This window comes from Suncus etruscus, chromosome 17 (genome assembly GCF_024139225.1).
Source record: "Suncus etruscus isolate mSunEtr1 chromosome 17, mSunEtr1.pri.cur, whole genome shotgun sequence".
Taxonomy (NCBI): domain Eukaryota; kingdom Metazoa; phylum Chordata; class Mammalia; order Eulipotyphla; family Soricidae; genus Suncus; species Suncus etruscus.
Window position 1 is genome coordinate 44931203 of NC_064864.1, and position 19959 is coordinate 44951161.

The following is a 19959-nucleotide window of genomic DNA, read 5'->3' on the forward strand; positions in this document are numbered from 1 at the left end:
ACCCCTGGGTTCTGTGACTGGGGACGAGCAGGAATGGGGTGCCAGGGCTTGCCTAGCCCCCAGGCTCAGGAGAATGGGGAGGAGGGGGTCCCCGAGGCGACTGGCAGGGGCGGAGGGGAAGCGCGAGCCCCAGCCCGTCCCTTTCAGGGGGGACTCATGCATCAAACTTCAATTTTCCGGACGATTGAATTAGTGATTTTTTTTCTCCTGAACTAAAATACACTTAAGTCTTTGGGATTAATTACCACGTTCTGGTCCCTCAGACTGGAGTATTACTTATCGGAGCTGCGTCTGACACCGGCCCGACACCTCGTAAAATAAGGAACTGCGCCTCCCAGCCTCACCCGGCGCCACCCGCCAGGCCCCAGGCCGGGGAAGGCGGGGAAGGTGGAGGTGTGGGGAGCCGAGCCAGCCCCGTCGCACCAAGCTGGGTCCCAAGCTGGGGCTGGAGAACCCTGAGTCTGGGCCTCGACCCTGGCCCCCCGCAGGGAAGGAAAGCACCAAGAGGCTTCCCCAGGCTGGAAGGAACCGAAAGTGGATGGGTCAGTGGAGAGGGCCAGTCAGAGAGAACGTCCTGCCAGGCTGCTCAGGCTGTCGGCCTAGAGTCCCAAGCACTAAGGGACCTGGAAACGAGCGTGGGGCCACGGCCCCTCATGCGACCTAGGCCACACAGTCACTTGCAGGGGAAGCCCACGCCGCGCTCCCACTAGTGCACGGCCGCCTCCCGCAGCCGCACTCGGGAATACCCGGGCAGGTGTCTGGGCGCTCCGGGGCCGGCGCTGGGATTCCAAGCCCCGCTCACAACAGAGGTCCCGGGGCAACAGAACTCCCGGGGCAGCTCCCGCAGCGCATGCAAGGCCAGGGAATGCCCTAGCCCTGGAGCGGGTGGGCCGACAGCTCTCAGCCTGGAGGTGCAGAGGGCAGAGAGAAGAGGGCCCAGGTCTCCTGAGCACCCCTTATAGTCCAGCCTCGGTCGCCTCCTCCTGCGCGACCCTGCGGGAGAACTAGCCCCTCCACCCCCAGTAGGGCCTCAAGCCCTGACAGGAACGCCGGCCGGCGGAGTCTTCAAATCCTGCAAATCTGGGCCCGACAGTAGAAAGGCTCAAATCAGGGTCCCGAATCCCGCTGGCCAAGCGTAGGACGCCAACGCCATCCTCTGCCCAGGCCTCCGGCCTCCTTACTAGTTCTTTCTCATATTCCAAGGTTTGGATCCGAGGCCACCTCCTCCGGGAAGCCTACACCTGCCTTCGACCTAGGGCACGGCCCTGCCAGTCGGGCCCACGTCTCGGGCTGGCGTCAGGGGTGCGGCGGGCTCGGCGCGATCGACTGGGAGCTCCTTGCGGGCAGGGGACGGGCCCGATTCGTCTCCATCTCCCCCGCCCCTAGCGAGGCCCGGCGCCCGAGGGGTGCACCGGGCACACGGCGGCACCGAAGGCGTGTTACGTTTTATTTTATTAATCTTTCCCCTTCCTTCTTCCCTTCTTTCTTTTTCCTCCTTCCTTCCTCCCTCGTTATTTTTTATTTCTTGGTTATATTCAATTGTCATGTTTTTCAGGCTCATTAAATCCATTTAGAGACAAAAGAATAAAAGGCAGAAGGGGAAGGAGGGGGAGTGGGAGGGGGAGGGGAGGGGAGGGGGAGGCCGGAGAAGCAAACAAATAACCCGCTTTAACTAGACGGGCGGATAAATGGCCCCGTTTCTCCTCAGCCCCGATGCGCCTGCTTAGCTGCGCGCCCCGCGGGCGCCGCAGCTCGGGTGGGCTCGGCCCGGGGGCTACCGCCCCCAGCCCGCGGGGACCCAGCAGGGCCGGGCCCCGGGCCGCGAAGCAGGGAGCGGCCGGAGGTGCGGGGCCGCTTCATTGGGATTCATGGGCGTGTTGGGCGGGCGGCCCGGGGCGCGGGGCGCGGGGCGGGGGCCGGCGGGCGGGGGGCGCGCGGCGGGCGCAGATGCCCGGGTGACCGCCGCGCCGCGGTCCCTGCGCCGCCTTTGTGCCGGGGAGGCGCGCGCGGGGGACCTAATCCATCAAATTGTCTACAAATTGTGAAGAAAATTCAAAAACCATATGGTCGCCAGCGCCGGCGCGCTCTGGGCTGCGGAGGGCCGCGGCCGCGGCCGCACCCGGAGCCGCGGGGGGCTGGGCCCGGCTATTGTCGCCTGTCAGCGGCCGCCCGGGTCCATTCGTCCCGGCCTTCATGGTCCGCGCTCCGAATTACAGACCCATCCATCCTGAGAGAGGGCGATTTATGTCACCCGGGAGGAACGGGTCGCGCGCCCGGCCGGCCCGGCTGCCGGCTTCCTTCCTCGGTTCTCTCTCTCCCCCTTCCCGTTCTTCTCTCCCCTTTCCCGTCCCCGTCTGCTCCCCATCTCTCTTCACAGTCTCCCGCCTGGCTCCGTCCGGCCCTCGATGCTTCCCTCTTTTCCTTTCTCCCCGTCCCCGTGGCTCTGCCCTTCCTTTCTCGCTCTGCTTGGAAGTGGCTGGCACGACCCGTTCTTGGCCCCTTTCTCTCTAGGACTCCGTTTTCTCGTGGACACCCGCGTTCATTGCGGGCTCAGGCCCTGGGGCCCCCTCGCATACTCGAGACCAGATGCGCTTTTCTCACATCAATTTTGCAGAGAAACGGCCCAGCGGCCCGGAGGCAGGACCCTCCTCGGGTGACAGCGGCCACTCGCCAGGCCCGCGACAACAAAAGCCGGGAGAGAAACCAGCACACTCCGGGAAAGTGAAAGCTGCCTTCGCCCTGGCCCCAACCCCAGCCGGCTCAGTCCCCAAGGCTCCTGACACGAGTCCTCGGGAGACCCATGTTTCTGCCCGTAGGCCAGTGCCCCGGCAAGAATTTGTGTATGTTTACTAGAAATTCGCCCCCACTCCCGGGGAGCTTGGGGGATACCCCCTGGCCAGGGCTGTGCAATTCCGCCAGCCCCTCAGAGTCCCTGGCATTCTTTTTAGCTCTGCCCCAAAGGTGAGGACCTCTTGAGGTGGCAGAACCTAAGCTCGGGAACCCAGAGACTACACCCATTGCCCAACGAACAGTGCCTGCTGGCACCGGAGGCTGGCAGGGAGAATGCCCTTAGGCTGGGGTGGAATGCACTTACTGCAGGCAACCCTCCCCCCCCCCCACTTACCTACCCTGTGCCCAAACACAAATTAATGTTGCACTCTCGCTTCCCTTACACTCAAGTATGCAGCAGCATATAGCAAGCCCCACTTTTTAACGAGGACCTAACCCGGACCTGGCGAAGTCCCGCTTCTTTGCACCCCCACTGCCCTCCTTTTCGTGGCTCTGTGAGTTTGTTAGTAAGAAACTCCCCCCTCATCCTCATTCTCACGAAACATCTCCAAATCTCTAAGGCCTGGGCTAAGGGGGACAGTAGCAAGGAAACAACCAGCCTGCCTTGGATTTCCCACAATCTGGCTCACTCATTCAGACACGGTCAGCGCCGGCTCTAGTAAAATGGCAAAGACTTTATTTATCGGAGAAAGGGGCCTTGGGTACAGTCCAGGAAGGAGAGAGAGGGCAGGGTATGAACCGGAAAAGGGCATGGGGACCCACCCACATCCAAACACCCTCATCTGGCCAAATCCAGCAAGGAGCAGGGCATTGGAGACTGCAAGACAGACCCAGGGCCACAGAGGAGGTGGGTGAGGGCGTATGGTGGCCTCTCAGTCTCTGTCACATGCAAAAATTTTCTATAAAGAGTAAAAAATAATTCTAGGGCTTTGGGTTCCGTTGCCGTTGGTTGGCTGGATTTCCCCTGCTTTATCGCTAAGATCTGGACCTCAGCAATCAGTCCGAGGAAACCAAGAAAGATTGGGGAGGACTCTTAAAAAGAGCAATAAGTGAGTATGGGTGGGGTGCAGAGGTGGTAGCAGGAAGAGACTTCTCTCCAGAGGGGAAAGAAAAAGATGGGTTTGAAACTTGCAAGTCAGGGCAGGCTGCCCCCCCCCTCAACCCCTTCCCACACAGGGGGAGAAAAATAAGAAAGGAAAGAAAAAAGTGAGCTGCAATAGGCCTGGGAAGGTGCGGAGGGAGAGGGCCGGTGCATTCGCCACATGCAGAGAAAATTTTCCAAAAAAAAAAAAAAAAATCGAAAACGGTTGGGGTGGCCCCCTCCTCCAGACCGCGGGGTTCTTCTATTCGCTATCCTCGATTCTGCCTCGCCCTCAGCGAACCTGGCAGCCTGAGAGCTTGGGAAACATGGAGATCTCCGAGATTTTAAAAAAGAAAAGAAAAGAAAAAGATCAGGCTGCGGTGGAAAGAACCCGCTATATAAGGTTTAAATATTTATACAGAAGCCGAACACAATTGCTCGGCCGGGCTCGCGGGGCGGCGGAGGCCGAGTGCGGCGGCCGGCCCGGCCGGCCAGCCCGGGTTTATTGCTTAGAGTGGGGAGAGGCGGCGACTGGGAACCAGTCCGGGCCGGGCCTGGGCAGGAGCGAGGCGGCAGTTGCAGAGGAGGTCCCAGCTCCCCTCGGCGGTCCGGTCCCGGAGGCGGCAAGGCGTGCTAAGGGGCCCGGGGTGGCCCGGGGCGGCAACAGAGCCCGGGCGCCTCTCAATCGTCCACGTCAATCTCTTCGTCTTCCTCGTCCTCTGAGCAGTCCTGGCTGCTGACCGGCTGGTCTGTGAGCGGGGAGGCGGGCGAGAGCTGCAGGGGCCCGGCGCCCGGGGCCTGCGGAGCGCCTGGAGGGAGCGCCGGAGAGCCAGGCCTTGACTTGGCTCTGCCACAGCCACCGCCCCCGCCGCCCGCGGCCTCCGAGTTCTGCTCGAGTTCAGCCAGCGCTACGATGTCCATCTGCCCGCTGGGGCCCAGTTTCTTGGCGGACTCCACATCGGCCTTCATCTCCTCCAGGTCCCGCTTGAGCTTGGCGCGCCGGTTCTGGAACCAGGTGATGACCTGAGCGTTGGTGAGGCCCAGCTGCTGCGCGATTTGGTCGCGATCGGCCGGGGACAGGTACTTCTGGTAGAGGAAGCGCTTTTCCAACTCGTAGATCTGGTGATTGGTGAACGCCGTGCGCGACTTTCGCCGCTTCTTAGGGGTCTGCCGCTGCCCGAAGATGGTCATTCCGTCGCGGCCTATGAGGAAACCATAGTATAGGCTTGTGCTAGGGGAAACAAGACCCCACCCAGGCTCTCGATCACCCCACCCAGGCCCACAGGCCTGCCGGCTGTCTGCCGCCTTCCTTTCCCTCCTCCGTTCTGATTTGACCCTTCAGGCCGGGGGTTCGGCCTTCCACTTCTGTAACACCCTTTCCCAGACTCTAAGAAATTTTATTTGGGTCTCTGTTCCCCACCTACGAGTTGGTTCGAAAGACGTGATATTGCCAGAGCACGCAGGGGCCAGACAGAGACACACCCGCTGTGTGGTGGATTTTGGGTTTTATATACACCTTCCCAAATATTCCAGCCCCAAAGTCCCGGCAAAAGGCTCGCCCATCCTTAACCCCTGGGAACTGGGAGGGGAGCCTCCCCAGACCGCTAGGAGCGGGGAGAAACCGTGCAGAGCATGCAGGCGGCGGGAGAGCTTGGGTCCCTGTCACCTCCCCAGGTCACTTGAATCTGACCTATCCAGAGGTCCCTAGGAAATAGGGTTTGAGTCCTGTCCCACCTAGCTTTGCTTCCGCGCGGCAACGCAGTGGCTCAGGCTAGCGGGCCCTGCCTGCCAGCGCGGTGGAGGAGGAGGCGGGCAGAGGCGCAGGGCAGGAAGCTGGGGACGCCAGGAGCGGGGTACTGGGTGCGGGGGTGGGAGAGTCAGCGGCGGCGCCTACCTTCGGCCGCCTGCAGGACGCTGACCTCCAGCCCCTTAAAGGTCTTGCTGGCGAGCTCCTCCAGAGCACACAGTGGCGAGGTCTGCGAGAGCAGCGCCCGGCCTGCCAGGGGCAAGCCGCCCGACGCGTGCTTGTCCGCGGCCGCCAGCAGGTGCGCCGCCCCGCACAGCGAGTAACTTCTCCGCACCGACGGCTTGTTGAGGATGTCCTCGATGCTGAACGGTGTCAGCGGCTTGTTGGAGTTGGCGGGCGGCGGCAGGTGGTCCAGCGGGCTGCGCCGCCGCTCCTCCCCCGGCGCCGCCTTGCCGTCCTCTTTCGAAGTCATCTCGGCCTCGTTGGGGGGCCCGGCCGGGGCGGCTCGGGCCGCGGGGACCCAGCCCGCGGGCAGCTCGGGCGCCGGGCAGCTCGGGTGGGCGGCGGCGCGTAGGAAGGAGGCCGCGCCGGGCCGGGCGCGCGGGCCGCGAACGGGCCGATTAGCGCAGCGGCGGCGGCAAGCCGCTGAGCCGCACGGGGCCCCGGGAGGAGGGAGCTGACGCGGGCGCCGCCGACACCCCGGCTTCCAGCAATCCGGGGCCCGAGCCGGGGCGCGCCGCGCGGGGCTCCAGTTTCGCCAGCCCCGGTGCTATTTAAAGGTGTCAGGTGGCTCGGCGGCGGCTCCTGGCCCAGGGTGCTGGCGGCGGCAGTTGGGAGAGCCGAGGAGAAGGCGCCGATCCCGGACTGCGAGGGGAGGCGGAGAGATGGGGCAATTGACTATTGCTAACAAGTTCGCCTTGATCGAGGAGTAATCAATTATCTGCAGCGGCACTTCTTTCTCCTTTGCCCCTCTCTCTTCTTTCTCTGTTCTCTCTCTCTCTCTCTTTCCTCCCTCTCTCTTCTCTCTTCTCTGCTCCCCCCCGTCCCTCTCCTTCTCTCCCTCTCCCTCGCCCTCTCTTTCACTCTCTGTCTGTCCAATGCAGGCGGCTCTAAGTTGGGAAGCTCATTAATTAGCGGGCCGGGGGTAGGAGGAGCCGGCTGGAATTAGCCTGCCTAATGCGCCTGTCAGTGCGGGCGCCGCGCCGCGCTCGGCCCGAGCTGTTTGTAAATGACATTAGCGGCGCCTTTATTGCACCCGAACCTCCGGCGACTGAAAAGCCGCCGCCGCCCCCACCCCAAACTAGGAGCTGCGCTCCGGGCGCACCCGCCTCCCGCCGGCCTGGCTGCGAAGGGAGCGTCGGCCAGGGGGGGTCTCGGGTTCTCCGACCCGGGATTTGGCGCCCAAGACAGGGCGACGAGAGCCCAAGCCCGGGAGGGAAACGAAACGGCCGCCGCGCGGGCCAGGTAAGACCCGGAGCCTTGGGTGGGCCCCGCCACCGCCCGGCACCCACTTTACGGAGCGGAGATCAGCGAGCCCGCGTCCCTACCTTAGACCCACTTACTCCTCAACATCCCCAGCTCCCAAGCACACACCTCCGAGCTTGGGCCATGCGTCTGGGCTGAGGGATCTGAGCCCCCCACCCCCGGCTGGCCCACTGGAGATCTGAGCGGGTGGCAGCCCAGGGCGAGGCGACTGGGGCAGGGGTGGAGGACCCTAGGGGTTGGGGGAGGGGGCCAGCCAGAGACTCAGTCTCCCCACCCCAGAGAGGCGGAGCGGGGAGTTGGGGATGGCTCGAGGCGCCTCTCCCCTGGCCCAAGTCTGTACTGTAGCTGCAGCCTTACCTCTTCCGACCAGCTCGCACACTCTTTCCTCGGGCCGCAGCCCCTTGGTGACCCGCGTAGGACGGGGCAGCTGGGCCGGGGGCCGGGGCTAACGGGGCCGGCTCCGGGCCTCCCCGCTGCGCTCTGCCCGGCCCCGGCCGGGGCCCCGCTGCCGGCCCCGCCCAGCCCAGCGCCCGGCTAGAGTGCGCCACGGGCCGGCCGACTCCAGCTGTTCCGGATGCGGGGCGGGGGGCCCAGAGGGGGCCGGGCGAAGGTTGGAGCTGAGCTCTCAGGGACCCACGGGGAGGCCGGGGTTCGAGTAATCAGAGGGGCTGGGAACCAACCCTGCGACCCGGACTCTTGTCTCTCAGGCGACCGTTTAAGAGCGTCTGTATTTGGATGTAATTATGTTTCTGAATATGCGTGTTTGTGGCGGCTGTCCGGGGGTATATTCGCGTAGAGAGAGGTGGGTCGGTGCGTATTTAGGCTGATTGAACAGCCTTCATCCCCCGCAGAGGCACGGCGGGGTGCTGTGACCCCAGGCTCTTTTTTCTTCCCTCCTCGGGTTTGTGTGGGGTCACTGGCCCCCCACCATAATCAGCTTCTAGCCCGAAAGAAAGGAGGGGAGGAAGAAGACAGGAGGTGAGGGAGGAACGACTGCTTTCCCTAGCCCGCCCCAGCGCGTCCCTGGCTTTGTTTGTAAACTCCTGGGCTGGCAGTGGGGCCGGGCAGCCCAGTCTGCTCTAGGGAAGGAGGGTCGGGAAGCTGTGCGGGGGCAAGAGGACTCTGGGACAGCTGACCAGAGAGGGTCCATGGCCAGTTAGCACTGGGGCAGGACCCCTTCTTCCGGAGCCCCCACTACACGGTCCACTGTGCTCGGAGACCATTTCTTTCTTTCCTCCAGCTATTTGTTTGGTTCCAGACTGGAGTGAAAGGCACAGCGCTGGGAGAAGGTGTTCTTGTTCTTGTTCAGTCTGTCCCAGGGCTGCTTGTGTGGGAAGAGCTGCTCACCTTTGTCCTGAGTTGAAGAAAGGAGGGACAGGTGCTTAAAGGCAGGGGTGGTGAGAAGGGGAATTAATTCTCAGTCCCCCAGAGCTGGAGCTCTCTCTAGCCCTGCTGTCTCTGATGCACCAGTGCTCTTTGGGAAACCTCGGGGAGAGAGGGGGTGCTGGGTCCTCACCTTATGATCAGAGCCCAGAGAGTGGAAGGAGAGGCCACCAGGGAGGCTGGATCATTCTGACCCGGGCATGCAAGAGGGACCAAGTCTTCTCTCTCTCTCTCTCTCTCTCTCTCTCTCTCTCTCTCTCTCTCTCTCTCTCTCTCTCTCTCTCTCTCTCTCTCTCTCTCTCTCTCTCCTTCTCCCAGTCCTCCTCATCCCACTTTTACCTCTGGTCTTCTGAACATACTTCCAAATGCTCTGACCCAGAGCCTCCAGTAAGCCACAGAGAAAGTATCTCAGATCCGGAACTAGATTCTCTAGGGTTCCATTGAGAGAAAGACTGCCCACTCCCCTGCCTGTCCCATCTGCTCTTGTCTCCATAACTGAGGTTTCTTAAGAACCCTCATGTCCTAGTCCCCCAGGACCAGCAGAATTCAGGGTTACTGAGAGGTGTCAGGATGGTGACTAAGGTAAATGAAAGGTAGCACACAATTTCTCTGTTGGACCATATTTCCTGGCACTTTGCCTTTAGTCCCATTATATCAAAGTGGACAGGGCATTCCTCTGACATCTGTGCTGTGCTGTGCCTCTTCCATCCACTTTCTTTCCATTCCTGGCCACTATCTGCTACCCAATTCATGGCTCAGCTTTTTTTCCCCCAGCCTAATTGGTTGAACTCTCAACCAAACAGCTCCACTGGCACAGAGGAGGCTGTAGGGGGCATGTGGTGCCACTGGTCTATTTGGTTGTTTAGAGTCCCCTCACCTCTGTCTTAGCGGCTCATCTCTGTGAGGTCAGCTTCAAATATAAGCCTCACTGGCACTCACCAGACTCAGGGTGCTGTGGTCAGCTGCAGCACTAGGGACGAAGAGAGTACTCTGGGCTTGTGGTCCCCCTGTGTCCTGCTCCCATCAAACTGCTAGATTGTGGGGCCAGGGACCTGGATTGGGGTCTCCACCATCCAGTACTATATAGCTCAGGTGGATGGGGGTTAAACCTGGTGTTTATTGGTTGGATGAATCTTTGTGTGTAATGTGTATGGTTCTGTGGGCTTAACCCAGGTCCTCACACATGCAAAACAAACGTATGCTCTACTGATGAGTCACTTTCCTAGCTGGCTGGATACATTTTTGTGACACAAGAAATAAAAATGCTTGTATGTTGTGGATAGAGAAAGCTTTGGTCTTGGATGGCCCCTTACCCACATATAAAAGTTTTGAAGCCCGCGAGAATTGGGAAGGAGAGTAATTCAGGGATTATGGGGGGTGTAAGTGACAAGATTTCTCTATCCCTGTCCAACATCTAACTTTTCTCCCCACCGCCTTTCAAGCACCCCAAACTAGGTCAGAAAGACCCTCTGAGGTCTCCCATTCTCCACTGGAGCCAGAAGCTTCTGATCTCTGGCATTTGCCTTGCAGAGGAAATGCTATCTAAAGAGTCCCATCTCCCCTCTCTGGACCCTACCCCATTCCTACATAACTTCCTAGACCACAAGACTCTGGCATCTTTCCATCTCTGGTGGGCTGGGAAGGGATTGTTCTGCTAAAAATCTGTGTTTGTTCTTCTTGTTTAGTGAGTATTCCAAAAAGAGAAACATTGAGCATTGCATAAATGTTAAAGAAAAGGGGGACCCTTAGACCATAGCCCAGTGACTTATTCCTTAGCACAGGAGAATAATTCCATGAGATCACCAAAGACTCCATCAGTTTTAATCCAGATTGTCTAGATAGTTGCATTTATTTCCAGATTATTTGTGTAAATTCTGATGCTGGCCCGCAGGCTGGGTTGTGACACCACTTGAAATGAGTTGACTTGACCACCAATAAAGATCACCCCCCACCAGACCAATTCCTCTGACACTCCTGGTGGAATTCAGAGCATTTCTTATGCTTCTGAAATACACTCGATAGATGGCCTCATGCCACCCGGGGCTGAGCCAGGACTGCCCACTTGGTTTTTCTATTCTGCCCCAGGCCAGCTTTTGTGCTAACACTAAGGACAATAACCATGACAATAAACACTGCTGCCCCCCTTCTCCAGTGCCTGGCTTCAGGCTCAGAGTTGTATTCATTTCATTTCTCTCTTACCCAAGCAGAGGTAGCTACTGCTATTACTCAGATTTGACTTGTAAGGAAAATGAGACCCAGAGAAGTTAAGTCACCCATTCAGTGTCACACAGCCTATTTCTGTTTTCTTTTTTTTTTATTTTATTTATTTATTTATTTTTGGTTTTTGGGCCACACCCTGTGACGCTCAGGGGTTACTCCTGGCTATGCGCTCAGAAGTTGCTCCTGGCTTCTTGGGGGACCATATGGGAGGCCGGGGGATCGAACCGCGGTCCGTCCTAGGCTAGCACAGGAAAGGCAGGCACCTTACCTCCAGCGCCACCGCCCGGCCCCCCTATTTCTGTTTTCAATGCTGAATTATGGGGTTCTTTTTTTTTAATTATGGGGTTCTTAGTCAGAGACTCCCCAGGACACTTTGAAGGGACTTCAGAGGCTCTACAGACCTCAGAAACCAAGGATAAAATTGTGTGAGAGTCCAAGTGGGTACATTCTTCCCACCCCTGGGTTACTGGTGTCCCACAGTGATTGGAAATTTGGAAAAGATTTTGGCAGAAAAAGGGCAGTAGGGAAGGGGAACGAATGAGCCCCTCTCTCAAACCTTTCTGTGCTGGAGAGAAGCTGCGGTTCTGAGCTGGTGCCTTCCTTAGGATCCTGCCCTGAAGGTTTCCCTGGTTTCCTTCAGAGCAGGTGACAATGTGGCCCCACTCTATGAACCCTGACCTCTTCCAGGCCCTTAGGTAAGGAATGACAATCCTTTGGAAGTGTGGGGGCATATATAAAACAAGAATGAGGCAGTCAGGAGAGGAGGCAACTAACCAGTGCCTGGAGATGCTTAGGGCTGGCTGATCACGGGCTGCCAGCTGCAGAACTTCATTTCTGGTCACAAAATTTGACTTTCATCTCTTTCCTTCATGACATCTATTGCTCTGTTTTTATGGTACAACTCATTTAGGGACTTTTTTTTTTGTTGTTGTTGTTTTTTGTTTTTGGGTCACACCCAGCAACGCTCAGGGGTTACTCCTGGCTCTATGCTCAGAAATAGCTTGAAGGACCATATGGGATGCCAGAATTTGAACTACCATCCTTCTGCATGCAAGGCAAATGCCTTATCTCCATGCTATATCTCTGGCCCCATTTGGGGACATTTCTCTGCCCCATTCATGTCCCCTGTGTTTCTCAACTATGGTTCCACCCTGCCCAAACCCCATCCCCCAACTTTGGAATCACCTCCTAGAGCCAGGAACAGAGGACAGGGTCTCTGAGCCATAGCGGATAGGATAGGGCACTTGCCTTGCATGCAACCAACCAGGGCTTGATTGCTGGCACCCCATATGGTCCTCAAGCCTATGCAGGAGCAATTCCTGAGTTCAGCAGAGCCAGGAGTAAGCCCTGCACATAAACCAGCTAGATGTGACCTGATGGTGTGAGGGTGTGTGTGAGAGAAAGAGAAAGAGAGATGGGAGAGGGATGGGAGAAAGATGAGAAAGAGGGAAAGTGAGTGAGGAGAGAGAGAGAAGGAGAGAGAGAGAGAGAAGGGGAGAGAGAGAGAGAGAGAGAGAGAGAGAGAGAGAGAGAGAGAGAGAGCGAGCTCATAGCTCACACAGGAGTGCAAAGACCTCACTCATGAATAACTCCCCCAGAGAAGGGAAATCCTGGTTCTAGTCTGGGCTGTGGTGATAGTGTCTAGGCAGGAATAGGGTTTGCTCTCTCTCTCCCTCCTTTCTTCTCCATCTCCCTCCCACTCTGTCTCCACCTCCCCTTTCTATATCTGTGTGTGTCACAGGATGGAGTCCCATCCTATTTTAGGTACAACATATTTGGAGCAAGGTTTTGCCTCTGGGATCCCAGGGTCAGCCCTGGCACCCTGTGGTCTTCTGAAGAACTGAAGGTGGTCCTTCTTGAGCACTGAGCTGGGAGTAGCCCCTACCCAGAATTTTTTAAAGTGCCAATGGGGGGGGCCTGAGTACCCCATACTTTCTCCCTCTGAGTTTTTGTATTGGGTGAAACTCTTAGTGCCAGTTGGTCCATCCAAGTTGGAGGAATCTTTGGAGCTGGATGTAGGGGAGGAGCTAAGTGTCTCCAGTCCCTGTTGTTCCCGCCTCTAGTGGTGCCTGGAAAGTCCCCCAAGCTCTGTCATGCTATCCTCATAGGGTGAGGTGGGCAAGGTGGGGGCTTAGAAATTGTGGGGAGACTATGGGCTGCCTGAGAAGCAGGAGCGGGAAAGGCCTGAGTCAGGCTTCTCACAATAAACCCACAGTGGTGAATAATTCAACAGCCCATGGGCTGGGGCTCACCACATTAGTGCCAACACCCGTGTGCCAGCCCTCCCCCCCAGTCCCATTGGGGGAAGGAGATATCACTGAGATGCTCAAGATGAAAGCCAAAGAGATAATCCTCTGCCGCTAGGGTCTGAGAATGGGGTGCAAGCAGGAATGGGGAACCCCAGGGATCCCATCCCCTTGGCCCACTCTTTGACTACCCACTGGACTAGGCTGTCCCAGCTTAGCACTTAGGACCTCAGGTTGAAAAAGACTGACCAGCTGACAAGTCTAGAACAGTGGGGCAGCCCTGCCCTGGGAACCAAGCTGCGGACTTGGAGCTCAGAGAATGGGCTGGAGTCGAAGGCTGAGTTCTGAGTTGAGCTCTGTTTCTCAAATGGAGGATGACCTCTCAGGTGACTTCCTTTGCAGTGAAAGTGCAGGGAAGCCACGGGGCCCCAAATCTGTACCAGATCCCCAGTTTCCAGCGCTTCCACTCCTGCCTGAACAGGGGATTCAGTTCCCACCACATTTCACCCCACCCTGTTACCCAGAAAGAAGCCCTAGGCTGTTGGACTTGGAGCAAGCCTCAGAGCAACAGCCTGGAGTCTAATTCTGTTTCTGTGGAGCAGCTTCCTGGGACTCTTCTGCTCCTGCCAGTCCATGGGAGTTTGGGGGTATTCCTCAGTCTAATCTGAGGGTGTTCTTTGGTCTCACCCCAAAACCCCTAATTCTTTTTCACTACTCTCTTCCCCTAGATGGACCCACGGTCTCCCGGTCTCCAGGGCAGCATCCCTCCCCTGAAGCCCCTGGCCAGGGGCAGGTGGACAAGCCCCACATACCAAGATAGGCTGGCAGAAGCCTGGGGACCGATGGGGTCACCTCTCTGCCTCATACCCCTTTATTGGAAGCCTCCTGCTCTATTTCCACCCCGCATTTCTTTCTCATTCGTTTTCTCCACCTGGTGCTGTGGTGGGCCCTGTGGGTCTCCTAAGCCTAGATGTGCTGTTTCCAGTGGCTTCCTCTCTGTGGCCAGGGCCAAAGCTCAGACAGGCTCTGGGTAAGTCTTTCGCCTGTCCGAGCCCCAGTGGACACGGGGAAGGAGACAGAGGGAGACAGGTCTTTGCTTCTTTTGCAGGACAGAGCTGGCTGCTTTGGGAGTGAAAGTGGAGTCGGAATTCTGGGGTTCTCGCTACCACAGGCCCCCCTACCAGAGCCAAGGAAACTTCTGGTAGCTGAGCTCTCTCCTTCTCCTCGTTGCAGGGGTCAGCGCTCTCCACTCTCCAGTCCTCTCCGCATCACCGTTGGATCGAGGGGGAAATTGAGATAAAGATGGTCGGCGAGTCTGCGGCACAGGTGGGATTTGAACCTGGATCCAACTGGGACATGCTTATCTTGCTTTGTCCCCACTCCACCCTGGGCCTTTGCTGGGTTAGGGCAGGATTTCGCTTATCTCTCCTTGGCCCCCCGACCTCTCCTCGGCACTCCCTTTGCCTCCTGCCAGGCGAGCTTCGAAATTCTGATTTTCAGGTAAACGATTTGGGCGGTTCCCAGAGCTGGATGGAAATGAGACCCGAAGAGGGACATCGGGCCGTCGGGGGCGTGGGGGTGTGTGGGCGAAAAGCTCCAAGTTGGGATACTCGGGGTCACCCCTGGACCCCCAACGTCCCAGTCCCAAGAGCTCCGGGAGCCAGAGCTCCTCCACCGTCCAGATTTTCCTCCTTCCTGGGGTGCGGAGCCAGGTGCCCTAATACTGGATTTGGGGGGGAGCGCTTGGGCAGCGGATGACTGCACAAGGCACCCACTTTTCCTAGGGTCTCCTCGATGTAAGTAGGGTCTCCTATGCAGAGGGGGATGGGCTAGAAATCAGGACCCCTGCCCGGGGAGGGAGGGATTGGAGCCGGCTCCCCTCGACCCGGTCCTGAACTCCCGTCACGAGGTCGCCCCGTGGCAGCCCCGACAGGCCACGCGTCCCTCGACACAAGTCCCATTATATTGTATTTATGTTTCCCTTTATTGTTTTTTCCCTCTCTTATTATTGTCTCACTCTGGGGGAGGCAGAGGATATAATATATTCATCTTTATTATACCAAATCTGTATGAAGCATTTAATAAAACGCTGTTTCCACACAGCCAGGGATATTAGAGCGAGCTGTTCTTAAGTTAATGCTCCAGTACGGAGGGCGCCGCCACCAAAGCGCCTGCTGCTGGCTGCTGGTGGGAAGAGCAGCCCCCGACGGGACAGCCCGCCCAGGCCTGCGGGAGTCCCGCGCCCCCTCCACATCTTAGCCGGCACCCTCCCTAACTTTCTCTCGGACACCCCACCGGTCCCTTTTGGGAGAAGTGACCCACTCGGCAGACCGAGTTCAGCTCTCATCCTTTTCTGACCCCATTTGAGCCTTGGTTTGTACCAATGAAGATTTTTACTTCGGGGCACTTTCTTGGGGAGAGCTGAAGAGACAGTTTTAAAAAGGGTTTGGGGCTGGAGAGATAGCATGGAGGTAAGGCGTTTGCCTTTCATGCAGAAGGATTGTGGTTTGAATCCCAGCATCCCATATGGTCCCCCGTGCCTGCCAGGATTTCTGAGCGTAGAGCCAGGAGTAACCCCTGAGTGCTGCCGGGTGTGACCCAAAAACTGAAGGAAAAAAAGGGGGGAACAGTTGTTGGAACAGAATAGAAGGCCAGAGAGAAACAAGGAGGGCCCAAAAATGGTTCTAAGTAACAGACACACACACACACACACACACACACACACACACACACACACACGCACGCACACACGCACACACACACACCCCACAGAGCTGGACCCCAGTCCAAAGGGTGTCAACATTCTGGGCCCTCACTCCCAGCTGATCAGTTGATCGAGTTTATAAATTCACGCTGGGGATTGGTTTGTGCAGGAGGCCGCCCTGTAGCTAGGACAGTTGTGCTTGCTTGCCACAGACCAATGAGACTCAGAGAGGGCCCAGCCAGGATGGCGCTCAGCAGTAAACGCATGCTCTGCATGTGAAAGGCCCTGAGTTTGATCCTGGACTCTAAATGCTATCTCATCTCTCAGCACTACAAGTATTGCATGGCCCTCAAGAGTGGCAATTAACAATTGACAAGCAAAATTGAGGCTCAGAGAGATCCAGTGAATTGTTTTGGGAAGGGCTGAGGTATAAACAATGAGCTACCTTATGTGGGAGTAAGTGGGTAAGTTGAGCTTGAAAGCTGTTGTAAAGAATAAACAGCATATTTCATTCCCATCTTCAGCACTTCCCCATTACCACTGCCTAGTAGGAGCCTTGCCTACAAATCCCAGGCAATTCAAGTGAGTCTGAGCTCTTGGTGTCTTGGTGGGTTCTCAGGGCTTCCTCTTCTGCCCTTTCCAGCACCAATGGCATATGACAACAACGGTGTGTGTGTTTGTGTGTGTGTGTGTGTGTGTGTGTGTGTGTGTGTGTGTGTGTGTGTGTGTGTGTGTACTGCTGATTCTTCTTGGTCCACTGCAGTAGTTATTATTTGTATGTATTTTGTGTCCAGTTAATAGCTCAGCTCTATGAGGGCAGGGATTGAATGTGCTCTCGTTGTTTTATTTAATTTTTTGTTGCTTTTGGATTTGGCAGACCCTGGTCGCTGGTACTCAGGAGCTATTTCTGGCTCTGTGCTCAGGAGCGACCCCTAGTGGCACTGAGAGAACTATATGTGGTACCAGGGATTTGAACTGGGGTGGGCAAGGCAAGTGTCTTGACCCCTATAGGATCTCTTCAGCCCTGATCTCATTTGTAAAACTATTCTCTTCCAGTTTTCACATAGGGCTGGGTACAGAGCATGTGTCTCCTAAATGACTGTCGAACATATACAAGAATAAACTTATGTTAGGGTCAGAAAGATAGTACAGCAGGTAAGGCTCTCTCTTTGCACGTGACAGACCTAGGTTTAATCCCTAGCACCCCCTATAGCCCTTGAAACTGCCAGGAGTGATCTCTGAGCACAGAGCAAAGAGTAAAACCTAAGAACATCTGGGTGTGACTCACCCCCCAAAAGAAAAGAGTAAGGGGTCCAAGTAGGTTACTTGTTTTGCACGTGGTCAATCCAGATTCTATCCACAGCATCCTCCTATAAAGTCTTCTGAACCCACCAGTAGTGAGCCCTGAGTGTAGAACCAGGAGAAGCCCTGAACACTGCTGGATGTGACCTTCACAACCAAAACAAAATAAAACTATGTCAAAAGCTGTCTGTTCCCCAGCCTTCTGCTTTCTGAGCTGTGACCAGAAATTACAACTAGTACTGCCCCCAGCAGTACAACTAGGGTGGCCCCTGGAGAGCCACTGCAACCTCCTCTGTTGCTGAGAGCTGAGGTGGCACCTAAAGGGCCCCATCCCTCATGGTGTGCCTAGCCCTGGTTTAGGTTGTGGTAAGACAGGTGCCAGCCCAGGTTCTGACTTGAGACCTCAAGCTATACAGTGACGTGACCACGTCTCATGAGGAGCCTGTGAGATTGGTGGGGTGGGAGGAGCACAATGGACAGAGACAAGCCTGGCAGTACTAGGTTCAGAGCAGATGTGGGTGGAAGAGAGAGACTGATCTGGAGTGAGCAGCAGTGAGCAAGCTATTCTCTCTGTGCTGGCAGGCCAGAGGGCTGATGCCAAAGGAGAGAAAGGAGGCTGTGAACTGTCTTTAATTTGTCCAGACCAGAAACCAGAAACTGGGACTTTCAGTAGTAGGATCCACACCCTTGTGCTCAGAACCTAGAGTCAAGAATGCAGAACCCTTGGGGCCAGAGAGATAGCATGGAGGTAAGGCATTTGCCTTGCATGCGGAAGGACAGTGGTTCAAATCCCAGCATCCCATATGGTCCCCGAGCCTGCCAGGAGTAATTTCTGAGCATAGAGCCAGGAGTAACCCCTGAGCACTGCAGATGTGACCCCCCCAAAAAAGAATGCAGAACCCAACTTTGTTCAAAGCTACCCCATTACCTGGTCTATGATGCCACTTTGGGGTGGCCCCAAGCTCAAGTGCATGAATTCATTAGAGATCAAGATGTATTCTTTTTTTTGGGGGGGCCACACCCGGCAGTGCTCAGGGGTTACTCCTGGCTGTCTGCTCAGAAATAGCTCCTGGCAGGCACGGGGGAACCATATGGGACACCGGGATTTGAACAGACCACCTTTGGTCCTGGATCGGCTGCTTGCAAGGCAAACGCTGCTGTGCTATCTCTCCGGGCCCCAAGATGTATTCTTATGGGGGCCAGAGAGATAGTTCAGTGGGTAGGGTACTTGCCTTGCATGTGGCTGATCTGAGTTCAGCATTCCATATAGTCTTCTAACCCTGCTAGGAGTAAACACTGAGCATTGGCTAAGTATGGCCCCACAAAACAGCACACACAAAAAGATGAACTCTAGGGGCCAGAGAGATAGCATGGAGGTAAGGCACTTTCCTTGCATGCAGAAGGACGGTGGTTTGAATCCCGGCATCCCATATGGTCTCCCGAGCCTGACAGGAGCAATTTCTGAGCATAGAGCCAGGAGTAACCCCAGAGCGCAGGCTGTGTGTGACCCAAAAACCAAAAAAAAAAAAAAAAAAAAAATTTAACTCTTCTGATTGGCTTGGACCAGGATATTCAAAGCCTAACATGAGTCTAGAACCTGCATGGGCCCACCTGAAGCCTGTGCCTTATGAATTTGAAGCCACCATCCTGAGCTGTGCAGGAGTCTCCCCCTAATCTCTTCTCTCTGTCCTTCCCTCCACCTTTGGATACAGGTGGGCTGGAGGATTCGAAGCTACTCCCTGCCGGGCCAAGCCGCTGGAGGGCGGAGCCTTGGCGCCTGCGGTGGTGCCAAGGCAGCCAGCGTGTGTAGGCGTTGCTGTGCCGGCCTGTCGCAGAGCGGAGCGCAAGCCTGCCAAGGAGCCGGAGCGCTGTGCCGCGTGGAGGGTGTCAGGGGTGGTATTGTCGGCGCACAAATGCTCAACTTTATGTACTTTTAACTAGAGGTGTAACAGATGGCCCCGTTTCTGTCCAAGCCAGGGAGACTGGTGCCCATTCTGGCTGCAGCCAATCAATCCCGCCACTCTGGGGGGAGCTACAAGCTGGGCTGGGAGGCCTGGAGCCAGCAAATGCAAGACTGTCTGCACGGGCTGGCCCAGCGCTGCCTCTGCCAGCCGCTCAGCCGTGGGCCCGGGGAGATAGGAGTGGCAAGCAGGCCCACCAGCTCCATTGGAGGCCTGTCCGGGAAGGAGTGTCTGTTTGGTCCCACCACGAGAACCTATATGGCCAAGGAAGACATTTTAGTTCCCAAGCCTGTTTTGCTGCTCCATACCTGAGTCCTCACTGTGAGTGTCAAAACCTTCCATGTCTGTGCCTGGCAGTTTCCTGCACTCTGGGCACCAGATGCTGCTCAGAGCTGGGAGTGTGAATGGTACCTTTGGGAAAAGTAGCCAGTGCACTGCAGAAAGCTTCAAAAATGGAGCCTGACAGGGGCCGGGGAGGTGGCCCAGTGGCACACCTGCCTTGCCTATGTGAGGCCCTGCATTCAGTTCCTGGCATTGAATAAAATAAAAATCTTAAAAATACCCAGTACAGCTAGAGAAACTGAAAAAAACTGTAAGTCCTAGAGGCCCCAGAGCTGGAAAGAACTGTTAATCTATTTGTACATTTTTACAGTCAACAAATAGAGAAAGCTGCTAGGTGGTGAGCCCTTTGCTAGACTCTAGAGGGGCAGTAATGAGCAGGACATGCTTCTTATCGTAAGTTCATTTCAGGGGAAGATAGGAGGATATACAGGTCGCTGGTGCAGTAAGCTCAGGCTCATGACAATCTCTACAGGACTGTGGAAACACAGAGCTAAACAAGCCCAGGGGCTATGGTGGTGTCCTGGGTCCATTTCTGAAGGGGCCTGCTTGGAGCTGAAGCGTAAAAGAGCAGTAAGAGTTTTCATTAGCAGTGAAGACAGGGAAGGGCACCTCAGAGGGCAGGAACAGGATGTACAAAGACACGATAAGGAAAAAATCATGAGGAGAGTTGGTCTTTGAAAGGACATGAGTGTATATGA

General features: G+C 56.5%; 2 protein-coding genes across 2 annotated transcripts; one reads left to right on the forward strand and one right to left on the reverse strand.

Annotated features, from left to right (window-relative positions):
* Positions 1-3444: 3444 nt before the first annotated feature.
* Positions 3445-6090, reverse strand: LBX1 (ladybird homeobox 1). The gene is made up of 2 exons (XM_049764330.1): positions 5766-6090; positions 3445-5073 (listed from the first exon to the last, which is right to left on the reverse strand). The coding sequence occupies exons 1-2, from the start codon at positions 6088-6090 to the stop codon at positions 4553-4555; spliced, it is 846 nt and encodes a 281-aa protein (XP_049620287.1). The 3' UTR covers positions 3445-4552.
* A 585-nt stretch (positions 6091-6675) lies between these two features.
* Positions 6676-15211, forward strand: LOC126033427 (uncharacterized). The gene is made up of 4 exons (XM_049790413.1): positions 6676-7082; positions 14186-14278; positions 14453-14593; positions 15056-15211. The coding sequence occupies exons 1-4, from the start codon at positions 6795-6797 to the stop codon at positions 15209-15211; spliced, it is 678 nt and encodes a 225-aa protein (XP_049646370.1). The 5' UTR covers positions 6676-6794.
* The last annotated feature ends 4748 nt before the right edge of the window (positions 15212-19959 follow it).

Bases quoted from the DNA above. Each gene is read 5' to 3' on its own strand.
- LOC126033427 (XM_049790413.1), top strand. From the start codon at position 6,795: ATGCGCCTGTCAGTGCGGGCGCCGCGCCGCGCTCGGCCCGAGCTGTTT. The intron at 7,083-14,185 runs GTAAGACCCGGA...TCCTCGTTGCAG, and splicing joins ACGGCCGCCGCGCGGGCCAG to GGGTCAGCGCTCTCCACTCT. The intron at 14,279-14,452 runs GTGGGATTTGAA...TCTGATTTTCAG, and splicing joins TCGGCGAGTCTGCGGCACAG to GTAAACGATTTGGGCGGTTC.
- LBX1 (XM_049764330.1), bottom strand. From the start codon at position 6,090: ATGACTTCGAAAGAGGACGGCAAGGCGGCGCCGGGGGAGGAGCGGCGG. The intron at 5,074-5,765 runs GTAGGCGCCGCC...GTTTCCTCATAG, and splicing joins CGTCCTGCAGGCGGCCGAAG to GCCGCGACGGAATGACCATC.